This window comes from Falco naumanni, chromosome 4 (assembly GCF_017639655.2).
Source record: "Falco naumanni isolate bFalNau1 chromosome 4, bFalNau1.pat, whole genome shotgun sequence".
In the NCBI taxonomy this organism is placed as follows: domain Eukaryota; kingdom Metazoa; phylum Chordata; class Aves; order Falconiformes; family Falconidae; genus Falco; species Falco naumanni.
In genome coordinates, this window is record NC_054057.1 from 99,894,041 (window position 1) to 99,907,643 (window position 13,603).

Here is a 13,603-nt window from a genome sequence, read left to right on the forward strand (position 1 = left end):
GTATCGGGAAAATATTCATGCAAAGACGTAAGACAAAGCTGCCTCAGATATGCTGCCCAAGAGCCAGGGAATGCTCCTAGCTCAGTGCAGAACACTGAGAGCAACATGAGCCACCACTGGTAAGAGAGCTCAGTTTCAATAGATGAAATGCAACCATATTCCAGAATTCAGTGTACCCAGAACTCTGCACAAAGAGCGAAAATACAAGCTTGCTTTACTTTTATCAGTCATATACTGATGGTGGCAGATCCTTACCAACATAGCCCAAGTGCACACCCATTTTCTGCTGGTGTCAAAGCAGGTAACTTGCAGGGGAAACAACATCCTCTAGATCTGGCTAGAATATGAGAGAAATATAACCTTGGCAGCGTATCAATAAGCAATTGTTTGCCCCAGGAATTACTAAATGAAATGAATGATATTGCCAGTTATAGTGAAGGTAACTTGGGGTGGTCTGAGTGAGATAAGGAGTGAGATTGAATAGAAATGTGTGCTCCACAGCATGAGAGAATATGCAAAAGCATTTCAGCCAAAAATCAAGACAAGGGGGAAGGAGACCAAATGGCAAAGCGACAGATGACTGCTGTGGGAGAGCTGTTCTCAATAGGCTTTAGTTTAATGTAGACACTGAACTGCCTTCCTGGCCAAGAGTCCTCCTGTGTTTAATATTAGGCTATGGAAATGAAGCTGAACAAAGGAACACTTTGATTGTATCTTTTTACATAATGCGATATAATAAATGGCATTTCATTCCTTAGCACAGCTCCAGCTCAGTGTTAAACTAATGCAAAGACAATGTAGCTCCTAAATCACATATATACATAAAATTACCCACAGTCTGAAGGGCACAGAAAAAACAAAGCCCAGAAGGCAGTAGGAAATGAATGTCAATGATTAGAATAGTAGCGGAATAAATACAAATATTGTCTTCAGGGAAATTCATTTAAGGGTATGATTGTCATAATGAATTCAAGTCAAGCTCTAACGTTTTAAAGTACTTTGCCCACTCTTTGGAGTTAGTTCAGCTCCCAGGAAATCATAGCCTACTCTGAATAACTTCCACATACTGATCCATGCAAGGTCTTCAGTATGAAACTTCTCTAGCATAAATCAGCCAGCCTGGAGAACTGGGACTGAACTTCTGCTCTGCTGCAGACCTTGCATAAGACATTCTTTTCCTTTCTGAGAAATGGGGATAGTGATATTATCTTACTTCAGAATAATATTCTGAGGCTTAATTAATAAATAATTGTAATGTACTGCAATTCTAGACTGAGTGGTTAAGAAAGCTTGAAGTACACAACCCAAAACATCCTAAAATGCTTCACTGCACTGCTCAACAAGCTTCAAAACACTCTGGGGAGTTTCTCATGCTTTTATGTTCCAGTTGATCCTGCCTCCCACAGCTGCCTCAAACAAACAAAACATTAGAAAAAGGAACACAATCTAATACAGAGTTAAAACAGCAGTTCGACCACAAGAGCTCCTGGGTCTAACTCAGCATGGACTAGTGATTCCTTTGCAACCTTTAGCAGCTCCACCAGTTTCCATCTTCCATTTCCCTTTTCCCCAAACTGCAACGATACCATTTGGGCCCTCGTTTTCCAAAGGCATTATAGTGGTTTCTAAGTTACGAGCTTTCGAAGATAAAAAATACTTGTTAGCTTTTTAAATCTTTTTTCCAGTTTCTTTCAAACAGCAGAATCTCTCATTCGTCTGAGTTTATTTGTAGGAACCAAGAAAATACCGTACTAAATTCTTTCTTGCTGTGAAATTTAAATATGGATTACTTAAAGCATCTTTGGTCAAAAGGGATTGTTTTTCCAATAGATTTCATAAAATACTTTTAAATGCATGACCTGCTTTAAAAAAAGCAGTATTTCTAAGCTGGAAACCGATTCTGCCCCACCTCACACACTGACATTGCCATCTCATGGGTGTTGACTAACCTGAAATTGTACCAAACTTAATGAGGGCAAAAACCTGCATTGATGCTGTCACATTTAGTAAAAACAGACGTGTTTCTAACATCATCCTCTTCCTTTTAGTCATTAGTATACGATCATTTATTTTCAGGTTCTTTATTCATACTGAAAAGATTCAAACAAAGGAAGAAATATACGCCCTAACACCACATGCAACAGCTGAGTTCAGGTCAGTATCAGCTGCTAAGCTTTCTGTGCACTGCAGGTGGATGTGGCCATTATTAGTGCCACTCTATCCTCAAGTTCTAGGTCTGAGAGAAACAGAAACCCAAAGTTATCATAAAGCTCCAGTCTCTTAACCTTTTGGTAAGGATAGAAGACTGGGGTATTTTTTGCCTTTTAAATGGTACCACTAGTGCTCTTGTAGGGTGTTATTCCTGCTCCGCAAATTCCTGTGCAAAAGCCAGCGATACAGGAGAGAGGAGAGGTGGAAGAGTGTTTACTAGCCAAGGTTAAAACAGAGTCTGAGGACAGTGAATGTGTTCTGCATGTTGCTGAGTTTGCGTAGTCGCCTTGAATGCATGTGCTGTTCACCAGGCTTCGCAAAGCAGCCTGAGATCCAACCGAAGCACGCAAGAGTAGCACATCATCTCTGTCTCTTTGGCTAGTTCACTGTTTTGTTCAAATGTTCACCATTGTGACAACTTCAGACAATCTATGACATTGCCCACTCTAACCTCCTTTTCTAGGCCTTATCTTCGTATGAGCTTTTAAAACACAAATGGGGGTATCTAAATTACCTTCAGAAATAAAATACTCTACATGGTAAATAAGCATTTTTCTTGTTTACTAAAATTTTGAAATAAAAGCTTGTTTGTTAGATTGGTCTGCTTTTATATATGACAACTCCAATATCACAGTTTTTTGAAAAAAGTATTAAAGAAAGCCGTAAATACAACAGATGATGCAAGAAAAATGCAGTTGGAGAATTACGAGAGCATTTTCTAAACCAGTAAGACAGTAATTTCAGGTGTCAAGGCTTGTACTTCAGTGAAGTGTTTATTCTTAGTCTAACCATCACCACTTATTATTTCTGCAGAATTACGAGTTATCTACAGACCTCAGGAACACAGAATGTGAACCACCACTATTCACTAGATACTATTATGCACTTCCTAAAGGCAGGAAATTAAGCAGGTACCAAATTTCCTAAAACTGTTCTGTATTTAGTAGCAGAGGGCCTTGCATTTCAATACTGTTTCTACAGATATCGCTGAACTTGTAGCACCTCTAAATTAGAAGCTAGCTGGGGAGTGACAGAATAAAGAAAGAGTTCATCTTTTGAAAGAAAACCATTAACATACCCCAGAGTTCAGGTGTTAAGTGGCAAAGTGTTAAAATGAAGTATGTACTAAACTAAGTACTGCCAAAAAAAGCACATACTTTTTAAAAAATTTTTTTGGGGGGTGGGGTGGGCAGGGGAAGAACCAACAGCGCAAAAGGGCAGCTATGATGTAAAACAGCTTAGGTCTCCAGGAGATTTATTTGGATCTACTTACAGAATATTTTTTTCCCAGATGTGGGAAAATCACATTCTTGCCAAGAAGATAATTCTATTTCAGTCCTTTATATCATAATTCTTGCTTTCTTTTTCGCTCAGTTCAAGTCACTTGTCTGTAATAAGACAGCATATCATCTAAACTTTGGTAAAGTGGTTCCTGATTTTGAGTGTCACTGCTGTTGGTCTGCACTGAAGATGCCACATCTTGGGCGCTGCAGCCACAGGCCTGTGCTGCTGGTGGCACCTCTTGGGCGCTGCAGCCACAGGCCTGTGCTGCTGGTGGCACCTCTTGGGCGCTGCAGCCACAGGCCTGCGCTGCTGGGGGCACCTCTTGGGCGCTGCAGCCACAGGCCTGCATTCCTGGGGGCACATCTTGAGCGCTGCAGCCACAGGCCTGCATTCCTGGGGGCACATCTTGAGCGCTGCAGCCACAGGCCTGCATTCCTGGGGGCACATCTTGGGCACCATAGCCGTAAGCTTGCATTGGAAAGGGCATATCGTGACCGCTGTAGCCGTAAGTGTGCATTGGTGGCAGCATACCTTGAGCACCGTAGCCGTAAGGCTGCATTGGAAATGGCATATCATGAGCACTATAGCCATAAGCCTGCATTGATGACAGTACGTCTTGAGTGCCATAGCCGTAAACCTGCATGGATGGCAGCCCACCTTGAGCGCCATAGCCATAAGCCTGTGCTGATGGCAGCGTACCCTCATCATCACTGCTGTCATCCTCCGCTGATGATGGCACATCTTGAGTGTCACTGCCACAGGCCTCTGCTGATGCTGACTTGTCTTGAAGATTGCTGTTGTAAGCCTGCAGTGATGGTGGCACATCTTCAACACTGCTGCTGTTAGCCTGCACTGATGGCGTCTGTTGGTTTTGTGTTTTCTCTGTTTCCAGTTTTTCAGATGAGGTTTCAGGACTGTTCAAATTCTGACTTCTGTAATTATCATCTTTTTTTTGTCCCGTAAAGTAATCAGAAGGTGGTGCAAATTCTGGATCTCGCTCATCCCTGAGTTCTTCCTGTTTCTTTGACCACTGTCCAAACATCAGTTCTGTTAGAAACAGGAAAAATGGTAGAATGAATACAGATTTCAGGGTCTGAAGATCACATCAGAAAGGAGAGAAAAGAAATGAGGAAACAGAGAAGATGCAGCTCTGAAAAGCCATTTGAAGCTACTTTTTCATCTAGTACTAGATTGCTGGCTAAGCTGACAGTTCACTTTCATTACAGAGCAGGAACAAAAGCATTGAACATTAAAGATAACTACCATCCTCTGTATAACTCATCCTAGTCACTTTAAGATCCTTTAACAATGTGGTCATTGGTTACAAAGAATGACTAATTAGTTATGGGTGAATCACAATGCAAACCAATCATAGCATTAAGAGCTTAGTTATGAGAAGATGGAGATGATGAGATTATCTCTAGCGGGCATAGGCGAAACCCAGTAACTTCTTTATTTCAACAGAAGTGGTAGATATTCTAGTTACTGTGACAGCTGCTTATTTCTGATTAAAAATAGTTCTGAGGGACTGCAATGGAATGACAGCTCAAGATCACCACACTTTAAAAAGATATCCCCAAAACCTACTGTGAAGATGTCTCCCAAACCTAGTCTCTAAAACCAGTGAAATTCTTTTCAGTATTCATTTCTACCAAGACTTCTGTAAGAAATTAAGCAGAAAATTGTGATATAGAAGGGCTACACATTTGCCTGATGTAGCAAAATAGAACCCAAATCAGAGCAGGACTTCCTCCTTTGCTTTGGTAAAAAGATAAAAACCCATGAAACAGTAAGGAGGAAAGCATCTAAGAGCGAGTTCTGTTTATCCCTCCTTATTCTAATTTAGATGGTTGTGTTACATTTATGTTCAGTGAACCACAGCTATTTTACTTCACATTTTAGAGTAAGCTGTCTGCTTTCTGAGCATAATATTTGTTGCATAGTACAGTGCTGCTTGGGTGTCAGTCAGATACTAGGATTCCTCAGAAGCAGGGAAAAAACTAGTGTCAGGCAGGATAAAGATTTAACTAATAGGACCTGAAAGTTTTGGGGTTTAATGAAACGTCAGAGTTTCCCCTAACAGTTACGTTCATTAACTGAACACAAAGGGACTGTGACAAGTAAAAAGAAGCTGGAAATATCAGTATTGCACAGAACAGGAACGCTGCTCTTACAGGAGTACTGAAGAAGGTGGACATTTTTGTGCTTTGCCTATTCCTTGTCTGCTTTTACTAAGAAGTCAGGCATGAGACAACAAGAATGTGTGTGAGCTTAGATTAATGGTCCAAAATGAGTTAATGGGTTTGGGAACAATCTGGAAGTCAGTCATCACTTGATGCGACAAGGAAGATGCTTCAAGATGGGACATTGGCACTGAAGCGGTCTCTGCCTGCATCACTTTTTAGCTCTGTCCTGTACCAGTTTCAGTGTAATACATCCTGCCATCATGTAGCATGAACTACAGGAATACATCAAGAAAAGATCACGCTGAAAGACAGTAAATCTTATGAACTATGAAATTTGTCATTCTGTCAATCTCTCTGGATCATCCAGAAATGGAGTAACTCATATAGAAGAAAGATTATGGGGACATTATAGCAGCACTGGCACTAAGGCATGCCTTGTCAGTCACCGCAAACAGACACCAGAGATTCATGAATACAAAGGGAGAAAGCATTTTGTCACTTCTCAGTCTTACCGTACTTTGTCGCAAAACAAAAATGGAAATGAAAGTAGTAGCATGCACGCTGCTTATGAACAATGTTTCTGAATCTACATTTCCTTACCTTTGCCTTTATCCCACTCTCGGACATAAGGCACTCCAGGCTTTGTATCTCTTCTCTCCTGGATGACAACCTCTACCTTTCTGCTTGCTGCAGTAACTCTGGGAGCTTCTGGTTCCTCAGTGACACCTTTCATTTCTATGTTACAGAAAGAGACAGTATTTGTTAGTAACAGGATAAAATCTATATGAACCGCATAAGAGGAATAGGAAGCAAGAGTTATTTGCATTTATAAAGCTCATACTAGTTATCTAATTACATTCTAATAATGAAATGCATCTAAGTGGGAAGGTGATTTTTTTAAGTTTTCTAATTCTTGCATATTAGTTCAGAAAAGATAACAGGTAAGCCAGATAACGCTTCCTGATTATCTACCAAGAAACACTATTAGCTTTCTAGTTGTATAAAAAAGACTGTGGAAAATCTATTGCCTAATAACACAAAAAGGAATGTGCTGAGTGTCATATCAAAGCTAGAAAATTTACGTAAAGTAAGAACATCAGCATGATAGCTCCATTTCATACTGGAGAAAACAATTTGCATTTTTATTCTTCTGAACAACAGTAACAGTTAGCAGTGGCACATTACTGTTCTTTGTTTCCAGAACACTTCACAATTAATCACTTGCATAGAATTCTGACACAGTGAAATATTAGTTATATTTTACAGTGGGAGGCAGACAGTACAAGTCGACTAGCAGTGTCATGAGGGAGACAGCGCAGATGGGACTACAACTCAAAATCATCCTCCTAAATCCTAAAGTCAGCTTTATGTCCAATTTACAGACTGTACTGAAACTGTAAGAGTGTATGATACCAAAACTAACTTGTTACTGTGTTTTATTCTACCTCATCCTAAAAAAAAAAAAAAAAGACAGTAAAATTTCATCAGCTCTAATCTCAGCCTGCATAATTAACCCACATATTTCCTGCTGTCAGGTGTGAATCAAAAAAAGTCTACAATCTACATACAACATTTCTACCTGCATTATTAAGCTATTTCTGGCATGATTTTATATGTACACACAATTATATGAACTCTCACTATCTTAGCAGTTATACTAATTGCATATATAGAACACATAATAGCAATACATTGAATGTCCAAACCTAAATCAATTAGAGCGTGCCTGTCCCTCAGTCAAGTACAAGATGAAATAGCAAATATTAACTTTAAAAGGCAGCAGATCATACCTCCTTTCTCCAATTTTTCTGCCTCTTCCTCTAATCCAGCTTCCCTTAACTTCTTAATCTTCCGTGCTCGAAGTTTAGACAGCCTTGCATCTAGAGCTGCCTTCCTTTTTTCTTTTAACTGTTCACGTTTAGTTCTCTGATCAAGTGTCTTAACAGCAAAGAAAAACATGAATTAATCTTCCTTTGCTATTATAATCAACCACATATCTTCCTTCACTAAACAACTACAAGCAATCCTTATCAAGTACCATGTTTCAATAGGGAAAAAGAGGCCAAATTTTTGGGGGAGTCAGCTGCAGGTATCACCTAGTATAAGACTTAAGACAACAAATCAATGACAGTGACCACTGAAACTAAATTTCCTTGTACCCTAATTTGCTCATTAAGCTCATACCTGCTCTCTTAGCATATCCAGTGTTGCCCGTTGTTTATTCCTAAGTTCTTTGTCACGAGAAAAGGCAAAGTAACCAACACCAAGCTGCCTGGCCTCTGAAAAGAAGAAGAAAATCAGTAGATTTGAAGTTACATTCAGTTCATAATTGACAGTAACTGCAAGTACCATGCATCCTGCTTTCAGGCACAGAATTACTCCCAACAATACACACATTAGTTTTAGATGGCTAAAAAGGGCTTGTTTTAGATGATGCATGAAGTGAAGCTTCACAAAGGAGAACACAAGTAGGAGGTACTGAAATTTGAAAAATTACATTTGAGAAAAAATAAATCTAGATTTTATGTACTGGTAGTTTGGATGGTTATTACTTATGTGGTTTAAGACATACTTACATTTTGCCATACAGACACAGGAATTAACTTTCCCTTGATTCCTCTAAAACTAATCTCTTTGGTGATACAAAGACAAGCAACATAAAGTATGGAAGTATACCATTTTCTCGAATGTCCTCATAATGAATGGGTCCCATGGGTTTTCTGAGGGCTTCTTCCTCTTCTTTTTCCCACTGTTGCCTCTGAAGTTCTTTTCTCATGTCTTCAGATAAAAGAGTATTCCCATCAAGACCTTGTCTAATTGAAAAAAAAAAAAAGATAGGGATTACAGAGCAGAACTTACAATTTTACGGCATCAAACAGTGAAAGTACAATTGGTCTGATCCACTGTTGCAGTTTTTAGAAAACACAGATCACTGCAGGCATCATTTAATGATGCAACATTGATGACTATGGTACACTGTGAAGAAAGAAATACAAAACTACCTTTGAAACAAGGTACTAGTAGAATTATGTTATTAAAAGACTTAATCATATCTTTTCTCAGAAGCTTTATGAAACCACTATCAAATCACAGAATGACAAGATGAAATAATCATTTGTATTGGCATCTGTTGGGATTCTAGCAATCACATATAGAAACAAGCATTTCATATTTAATGTAAGAAAATGAAAGGTACTTTTAGTAACAAAAACCAACACATTAAATTACCCTATAAGTCCATGCCATATATTAATACCCAACATGGGAAATATTTCTGTTTTCCCAAGAGAAGCAGCAAGATCTTTTTCTTTTACTGTCTAGCTAAAGCTGGTTTTGCTCACTGTCATCCATATCAATTCAGAGACTGCAATTTCAAAGCACTCATATTCTCCATCTTATGTTTAAAATTTAGAGAACACACTACTGAGTTGTTACTGTGAAAGAATTTTCACTCCAACAGCAATAAGGGCTTACTTGAGGTGCCTTTAGATTATTTTCTAAAACAATTCTCTGCTGCTATAATAATTTTAACAAAAGAGCTGTTAAACAGCTGTTTAACAGAAGAGAAACAAATGGAGATTAACAAATTCACTTTGAATGTCACAATGAATTTGGCATTGCTAAAAGACTGTCATCAGTTTCCAGGTTAAAGAGAACCAGGAATCACTTCTCTGGCATTTTCTGGAAGGTATAATAAAATACGATTTCCATACCAGGACCACAGTTTTAAAAGATGCATCCAATATCTGAGAGATTGCTAAGTCAATTTATTAGAACTTTTCTCTGCAAACTATGCTCTGTAAGTGACATTTTAGATTTAGTCAGCATTGACATCAAAAAGTGTCCCTTAGTAGTTTATTAAACAATTTATTTAGGCTTTTATTTGATATCCATGGTCTCAATTCTGTTGCAATTCCAAAACCAATACACCAGCCACATATTTCAAATAGTCAGCTGCCAAGGTGAAATAAAGTAGAAGCATTGGAATAATATATCAATTTATAACAGAAAGTTTTGATAAAATCGCAGCCATGCACAATTTCTCTGTAGCTACTCTGTCTATTTTTTAAGGCACAATGTTGTAACCTGCAGAAGTTTGTCTAAAATAAATCTAGAGAAAGCAGTAGCATCAACATGTCTGGATTGAGAATGAGGTAACAAAGTACAACCTCTCTTCCTTCTCATAAAAAAAGAAAAGGTATGTTAAATACTGCAAGGAACATGCACTGCCATTAGAGAAACCACACCTTTTCCCTTGAAGTTCCTGATCCATTTTAAGTAGACCTGGCAAATCTTTCTTCATACAGCGTCTAGATCGGCCCAGGAAATCAACATAATCAACCCTGTAACAAATGCAAAGGAAATTTGATGCAGAACTTCCACCTGCAAGTTTACAGAACTCTTAACCAGAAGATAGAAGCAGTGACACATTCCAAAGAGTATTCATCACCTCTCAGTCTCTCCATGTGTGAAGGTTTCTTCTACCTTTCAATTAACAGACACACAGGTTAAGAGCACACCTTCTGGACAGGGCATATGACAGTTTTATCACATTTACTCAGTCTCCCTTTGAGCCAGTTGTTTGCCTTGGCAATAAGATGGTGTAAAAAATTGTTAAAAAGTTGCAACATCATGTAGTTTTCACATCAAAATAAAACTGCCTATTACTTGCTTCCCACGGTGAAAATAATGATGCAGCATTGACTTCTGGCAGATATGAAATTGCTACAATATATTTCATTTATCAGTCTAAAGCTCATTTAGAATAGACTGATAGTGTTCATTCAAGTGGCATAACAAAGGCTAACTAAACTGCAAGCAAAATGTTCCTTTGAAGGACATGCTGTGCTTCTTATTCAACTCTTTATAGTACTGAACACTTAATTTACAGTTGTCGAAAGAGCTGTTAGGAGCTATACTTATTTTCCTGTAATGCTAGAAAGTTCTTTAGCATCAAGCTGCCTCAATTATCCCATTCTAAAGAATTAGTATTACATCTGAAAAAGTATGACTGGCAATCTAGTCCCCAAAAAACAGACTTCTGAAGATCTGTGCTTTTAGTATGTTAGGTCTTTTACACAATTTCTAAGGATATCTACAGCTTAGTATATACTCGGTGCCCTTTGGTTTCTATTATAATCTGACATCAGTAAATAAAAAATCTGCATTCTCCATAGTAAAGATGTAACTATGGCTGTAGAATAATTAGCATTAATTATGCTAGTACTCAAATACCCTCATTAGGATATGGCTTCACTGAGATGGACAATATATTAATATTAATACGTCATTGAAGTGAGATGTAGGCAGTGATAGAAAAGCACCAGGTGAACAGTAAAATTTATCAGTTTAGATTTCTGATACTTTACAGTGGTAAGAGCAGAAAGCAGTTTGAGCCCACTGCTCATAAACAGTTTCATCTTAAATTTCAGTAAGATGCTGGTAATGGATATATCTGCCTTTCCAACCTAGCAGTCTTCTGGTACTCTACTGGATTTATTCTCCCAATTTATTCTGAAACATTGCATTGCAAATCTTTTCTTGGCTTAATAAACTGGAGAACAGGGGTGCTCCGTTTTGTATCAGTTTACTGCTGATATAAACCAATTGCCAGAAGTAAAATCTCTATTCGGTAAGCATTTTAAGCAAATGGGCAAGTAAAATGTTTAGTCAGACTGGTTTCATAATTACTCCTAAATCTTGGATGAAAGACTAGTGGTTACTTGGAATGTCATAGACTATTTGCTGTGCTGCAGTTGAACAGTGGAAGAAATGCTGGAAAATCACGTTCTTTTTACAACCACAGTTTCTCTCCTTTAAGATGATGACTGCTCATTTTGTAAGTCACACGTGATTTAGAGAAGCTGGATATAGTAAAACCCCCAAATTTTGCTGAAGTACATTTCAATTCAAGACACCACAGCATAAAACTGTATCAATACTGCAATCACAACTCCCATAAACTATGCAAGAAAAAGAGAGGACATTACAATGTCTCACTTATAGTGCATTTTCCTGATTGGTATTTCTCAAAATCCTGCATGTAGACTCTACCCCAGCGTTACCTATATGGAAACGAAAGTAACATGAAGGACTGTCTTTTCAAGAGAGATGAAATGAAAGAATGTTACCACCTCTTCACCACTCCACATACTTCGGAGAATAACTTCGTTTTCTCATGCACTTTTCAAGAAGCAGACTAGTCAGGACAGCTTAGCCCCATCAGTAATACCAACCATTCTTCATCTGGGTTCTCAGGTGGTGGTATTTCCATTTCAGGTTGAGTTTCCTCATCATCTGTTTCTTTTTCTAAAGTCTTTTGAGCAGCTTCGCTCTGATACAGTTCCTGCACTTCGTGCTGTTTATCTATGATCTTCTGAGTGAAATCCACTAGGTACAAATCCTCAGTTTCTTCATCTAAGGCAGAAAATCGATTCTTAGAGCACAGCCATGAAAAGAACAGAACTGAGCACAAAATCAATACAAAATAACCACAATCAGCTTTTCAGCTGCCAGAAATGCCCTTGACCACACTATTGGGGATTACTTAAATCTCATTCAGTGCCCAACAAACTTGGAGCTACAAATTGGCTCCACAGTGATAACCCCTATTTCTGAATAGAAATTTTAAGGTATTTCAAAGTAATTAATTGTTTGCGTACAATACAGGAAAGGTTGCAGTGTTTATAATAAAATATTATTTCATAGCTCATTAACTATTTCAGAAGCATAGAGTTCGTTATGTAACAGTTCAAACAATTTTTTGGTGCTTAAAATTTTGTATGTTGTCCATAGTTAAGCAGTCACTAGAGTACTTTTTAGAAAAACAGAGAAAAGTGGTGGGGTCCTATGGTCAAAGATGGACAGTAGTAAAGAAAACATTCCAGATTAATCACAAGGAGAATTGGATTCTATTTTAATAATTACTTCTTGCAAGGGATTGAACGTTTGAGAGAAGAAAGGGACAGATTAGAATTCTCTAACCCTATTACTGGTTGGTCTTACGAGAACTGCTGGTCCAAAATTCTCTAACCCTATTAGCTGCATGAGAGTCAATACGAACCAGCCAGGCTCCCCTCCCGCTCCTCTACTCCTCAAAAAGGTCCAGAAATTAAAATGCAGGACAGAACCAGCAATGTAATTCAAAGACTGCATAATGCAGAATAAATTAATTTTGTTTTTCAAAAATTCTGTATTGGAAAACCAGAACATATTCCACCCACTTAATGAATGAGTCAAACAAGCCCATAGCGCTTTACTAGGATAGGCTGTCCTTCAAAAATAGTTTTATTTTCTCTAGTATATTTTTTGTCCCTTTCAGAATAACCCGTACCAATCACTTTGTATAACTCCAAAAGAAAATTCCCATGTAAGAAGACAAGCAGTGAATTCATAGTGTAGCTGCTGTAAATCACCAGATAGTCAAAAATACCAACTTTTAGGGTGAACTTTACAAACAAGTTTATATACATATAAAAAACCCCTCATTTAAAACTAGTTTTGTTCACCTGGGAAGTCGCCTTTTGTCATTTTCTCATAGAGCTTTGCTTTCTCTTCTAGTTTCTTCCTGAAAAGGAAAAAGAAAACTAACATTGCAATCCCACTAATTCCAAACACAGTTCAAAACAACCAATTCAGTGCTACACAAACCGGAAAGTTCCAGGAGTGCTTGAAATGTTTACTAGAAGCTGACTCATGCCTGGTTTTTGTTTTGAACCTTAACTGACATTTCTGAAGGTACATAGTTATCCAGTTCCAAAGTCTATACTGAAAATAATTTTAGTGAAAATACAGAATTAATTTTTAGTCTGTCAAGTAGGCAGGAACATGATGTAACAAGTACTTCACCTCTATCTAACTACTACTGTCTGTCATAAACACTAGAAGCTAGATCATTATTTGCAGGTGTGGGGATACTGAAA

The 13,603-nt window shown here is 38.1% G+C and overlaps 1 protein-coding gene across 1 annotated transcript in view; it reads right to left on the minus strand.

Moving 5' to 3' along the window:
- Positions 1-3,435: 3,435 nt before the first annotated feature.
- Positions 3,436-13,603, minus strand: part of CCDC174 (coiled-coil domain containing 174) — a 13,166-nt gene continuing 2,998 nt past the window's right edge. Inside the window, exons 3-10 of the mRNA XM_040590496.1 lie at positions 13,190-13,295; positions 11,918-12,098; positions 9,929-10,024; positions 8,358-8,494; positions 7,866-7,960; positions 7,472-7,619; positions 6,282-6,416; positions 3,436-4,542 (exon numbers count right to left, since the gene is read on the minus strand). Coding sequence (XP_040446430.1) covers positions 3,587-4,542; positions 6,282-6,416; positions 7,472-7,619; positions 7,866-7,960; positions 8,358-8,494; positions 9,929-10,024; positions 11,918-12,098; positions 13,190-13,295 — 1,854 coding nt within the window. The 3' untranslated portion in view covers positions 3,436-3,586. The remainder of the gene's footprint in view (positions 4,543-6,281; positions 6,417-7,471; positions 7,620-7,865; positions 7,961-8,357; positions 8,495-9,928; positions 10,025-11,917; positions 12,099-13,189; positions 13,296-13,603) is intronic.